This window comes from Ipomoea nil, unplaced genomic scaffold (genome assembly GCF_001879475.1).
Source record: "Ipomoea nil cultivar Tokyo-kokei standard unplaced genomic scaffold, Asagao_1.1 scaffold2762, whole genome shotgun sequence".
Lineage (NCBI taxonomy): Eukaryota > Viridiplantae > Streptophyta > Magnoliopsida > Solanales > Convolvulaceae > Ipomoea > Ipomoea nil.
The window spans coordinates 53,042-57,500 of NW_017619190.1; the positions used below are offsets into that span (position 1 = coordinate 53,042).

At 45.9% G+C, this 4,459-nt stretch overlaps 1 protein-coding gene across 1 annotated transcript; it reads right to left on the reverse strand.

Moving 5' to 3' along the window:
- Positions 1 to 1,509: 1,509 nt before the first annotated feature.
- On the reverse strand, positions 1,510 to 2,616 carry LOC109157213 (uncharacterized protein K02A2.6-like). Its single transcript, XM_019305122.1, has one exon. It carries the CDS (start codon positions 2,614 to 2,616, stop codon positions 1,510 to 1,512), a length of 1,107 nt encoding a protein of 368 aa, XP_019160667.1.
- Between the last annotated feature and the right edge of the window lie 1,843 nt (positions 2,617 to 4,459).

The window sequence follows — 4,459 nt, forward strand, 5'->3', positions numbered from 1 at the left end:
TGAACTCTAGGTATTTAGGAATATAGGATTCATGAATCTTAGGACACGCAGTGAGATTGTGAACCTACCTATCATCACATAACCTCCCCTCACTTTACCCCTCATTAATTTAAAGAATTTCCCCCTTCGCTTATCACATCAAGGTAAGGGTACAACACACTAACTCTTCAATCCACATACATGCCCTAGAAATTTGTGATGTCCTTGCATGCTTTTACCTGCTTTGTTGCTTATAACTCTTTGATTATCATACTAAAAATTGTCCAAAATGGACAACCGAGTCAAAAGTTATGCCTTCTGAAATTTTTCCGACATTAAAAAAAAAAAAAAAAAAAAAAACGCCGAACTGCCGAACCGGCCGGCCGCGGAGGAGGCCGCCGAGGCCATTCCTCGCGGCGGCCGCCTCCTAGCGCCTAGCGCCCATGCGCGATTTTTGCTACACTGCCTAAGTATATATCTTCCTGCTTCAAAATGATTTTCCTATATCTATATTTATATATATACCTATATTGTATTTCAAAGTGTTGGAGTGGGTTACCAGCATCATTCGCTGAATAGATATATTTGCCTTTCAGGCACAGATGATTAGACCCCGGAGCGCGTTAGAGATCCGAAGCGTAGATTAGTTAGTTTTCCTTTCGGTCTGCGTGCCATGATTATGTATTGAAATTGCATTGAGGATTTTAGTTAGTTAGCCTGTGCATCTGGGTTCTCCAGCTCAAATGTGGCATATCACCCCACACTCTTGTGTTTGATTTTTGGATTTAATGAGGATTTACCTTTATTATATAAGTTTTAAAATTTCAAAACTTTCGGGGTGTTACAGTTGGTATCAGAGCCTAAGTTTGACCCTAGGAATAAGACCCTTAAGACCAGACTTTAGGACATTAGGCTTGAACTCTAGATATTTAGGAACATAGGATTATTGAATCTTAGGACACACTGTGAGATTGTGAACCTACCTATCATCACATAACCTCCCCTCACTTTACCCCTCATTAATTTAAAGAATTTCCCCCTTCGCTTATCAAATCAAGGTAAGGGTACAACACACTAACTCTTCATTCCACATACATGCCCTAGAAATTTGTGATGTCCTTGCATGCTTTTACCTGCTTTGTTGCTTATCACTCTTTGATTATCATACTTGTTTATTTGCATAAGCATATGTTCCTAATCGATTTTAGACCAAGTTAGGAACTGCATATTATTGCTTAACCATTTGATCAAACATGCTTTATTCGGATATCTGTTACTGGATAAAGTATTTTGGAACTTGCAATTAGTAATGTTATTTGGCTTATAAGAGCTCACTTGTCCTAATCATAATTGACCAATACAGTTAACTCACTAATAGCCCGATAAATACTTACATGAGTTAGCATGAGATTTTGGGGAACATAGCTTTAATTAGGAAGGGGAAGTATGGGGGTGTGATCCTTATGATATCTAGTTGAAGTCTCCCATGTTCCTTGTTAGTGTGATAATAATGTGATCCATTGATACTTCTTATGTGTTACTAGGTATGATTACTTCCACCGGGGCCCGAGCTTCGAATCCATAGGCGAGTGCGAACGGGGTTTCCCCGCTGGCCCTTCTTGGTGTCGTGCGGTAGGCCCAGAGGATGCCGTCGAGTTCTTCCACCCAGGCTCCGCCGGCTACTTCTAGCTTTTTCTTGAGGCCGTCGAGGATGGTTCTATTCGCATTCTCCACTTGCCCTTTCGCCTGAGGATAAGATACCGCCACCAGGCTATGCTTAACGCCCCATCCTGCTAAGAATTCTAAAAATTCTCGTGCCTCAAACTGACGACCATTGTCTGTGATTACCTGGAGAGGGATAACTAAACGATATAGGATGTTTTTCTCGACGAACCTTTTGCAGCTTGCTGCGGTGATGCTTGCCAGGGGCTGGGCCTCCACCCACTTCGTGAAATAGTCGATGGCCACAATGATGTACTTCCTGCTTCCTGGCCCCGTGGGAAGGGCCCCTACTAGGTCAATTCCCCATCTTGAAAAAGGAATCGCGGTGCTTACCGGGGTGTAATTCGTCGTAGGTTGACCTGGTAGTGCCTGGAATTCTTGGCACTTGGGACATCGCTTTGTATACTCGGCGCAGTCCCTCACCATTTTGGGCCAAAAATACCCTTGTAACATGATGGGCCGTGCAATGGTGTACGCTCCTTGGTGCGGGGAGCATACCCCCTCGTGGACTTCTTTCATCACCAACTTGGCTTCATCTGGATATAGACACCTCAGTAACATGCCGTTGTAGGAGTGTTTGTATAGCTTATCGCCTGAGACAACGTAGCTGGGTGCCCGTAACTTTGTTGCCTTTGCGTCTGCCTCGTCTTGTGTTAAGGTGCCATCTGCCTTGTATCGCTTGATATGATCAATCCAACATGGCTCCCTAGTATGCACAGGGAAGACCCACGAAACGTCGATACTTGAAGTCTCGAGGTCTTCTAGCCGAGTGATCTTTCTAATGGTGCTGGGGACTCCGGTACTTAGTTTTGAGAGCATGTCGGCATCGGCGTTCTGCTCCCTTGGTACCAGATGTATTTCATATCCCTCGAACTCGCGCAAGGTTCTTAGCACCGCGTCTCTGTATTTCTGCATGCTTCCTTCGTTGGCTTCATACTCCCCACACACCTGGCTGATTACGAGCTTGGAATCGCATCGAATTCAGACCTTTTCAGCTTGTAGTCCCGCCGCAAACCGCAACCCATTGAGGATGGCCTCGTACAACGCCTCATTGTTAGATAACTTGAAGTGGAATCGGATGGCATAGTAGGCGCGGAATCCCTCCGGAGTGACGAGCACAACGCAGCCGCCGCAACCTTTGCTGTTGGAAGAACCGTCTGTGGACAAGGTCCACCACCCTGCATCTTCAGTTTCTACCTGGTCCGTCACTTCCTGAGCTGTGCACTCCACTATAAAGTCTGCAAGAGCTTGGCCTTTGATGGCGGACCTTGGTTTGAAATCTATGTCAAACTGACTGAGGTGCATGGCCCACTGTGCTATCCTGGCGGAGCTGTTAGTATTCCGGAGGAAGCTCCCCAACGTCTGGTGTGAGAGTACCTGGATGGGGTGAGCTTGTAAGTAGTGAGCCAACCTTTTTGATGAAGTGACTATGGCAAATACTGTTTTCTCCAACACACTGTACCGGAGCTCCGCAGCGTGTAGGGCTTTGCTTACGTAGTAGATGGGACGTTGAGTCCCTCCTTCTTCTTTGACCAGCACGGAGCTGATCGCACCCTGTGACACGCCCAAGTACAAGATTAGGGCTTCACCTGCCTCTGGCTTTACAAGCAGGGGCGGGGACAACAAGTATTTTTTCAACTCCTCGAAGGCCTTTTGACAGTCTGGCGTCCACTCGAACCCTTTGTTCTTTTTCAAGATTTGGAAGAAGGGGAGGGAACGTTCAGCCGATTTAGATAGAAAATGGCCTAAGGCCGCCAGACGCCCGTTGTAACACCCCCCAAACAAGACCTATATAAAAGCCTTAACACATGCAAATTAAACAACAAAACTAGCACAGCGGAAGATAAAATGAAAACTGGATAAAAGGAATCCGAACGGGGTGTCACGCCACGTCTACCAAACACAGTAAACGCTACGGCAAACAATCTGCATGTGTATACATCTATCCCAAAACATCAGTCTAAAACTACTTGGGCACACAGGCCACAAAACAAGGATAAAAGTGCTAAGCTACCAGGCACTAGAAATTGCACTCGTTTAAACATCACCTGAAAGATACAAAGATAAACATTGGGACAACGCCCGGTCAGCGAATAATGCTGGTAACCCACCAATACCGTTAAGTATCATATATAGATAGATATAAGTCATAAAAACCATTTTCGAAACGGAATACATATATATAAGTCAAAACAGAACTCATCACTCGCAAAGATAACACGGGAACACATCCCAGACCACAAAGGTTAACTACACGCAAAGGATAAAGACTCACCCAACGGCAACACATGCCAAAGCAACGCATGCCTCCGTGACTACACACATCACGAGAGAATAACATACAATGCCGGCTTTACAAGCCCTCGCAACATCACCCATCAGGAGTTGGTATGCCTTCCTTATGCACGGTTCCAACCTTATGGCTACCCCCAACCTTGTATCTTCTTTCCAACCATTACCTCCAGGACCCCTGAACTTCTTAGTCCAACCTTATTCCCCCGGGACCGTCGTCCCCCACCAACGAGACCACCAATCCACGACAACACATGCCCGAATAACACATGTTATCCCCCAAAAACGTGGACCCATCACTCAGGCCACAACTCCATAATCACGTCACGGCCACCACGAGGACCGCTGTAATACCTTGGTGACTAGTGCCGCATACCACTAATCGTGCAATCCAGGTAAAGCCACACACGCACCACAACTCAACAAGAGTCAAACAACGGATCACAACGAAGGTATGAAACATACT

Excerpts from the sequence above, each read along its gene's own strand:
- LOC109157213 (XM_019305122.1), bottom strand. The coding sequence starts at position 2,616 with ATGCAGAAATACAGAGACGCGGTGCTAAGAACCTTGCGCGAGTTCGAG.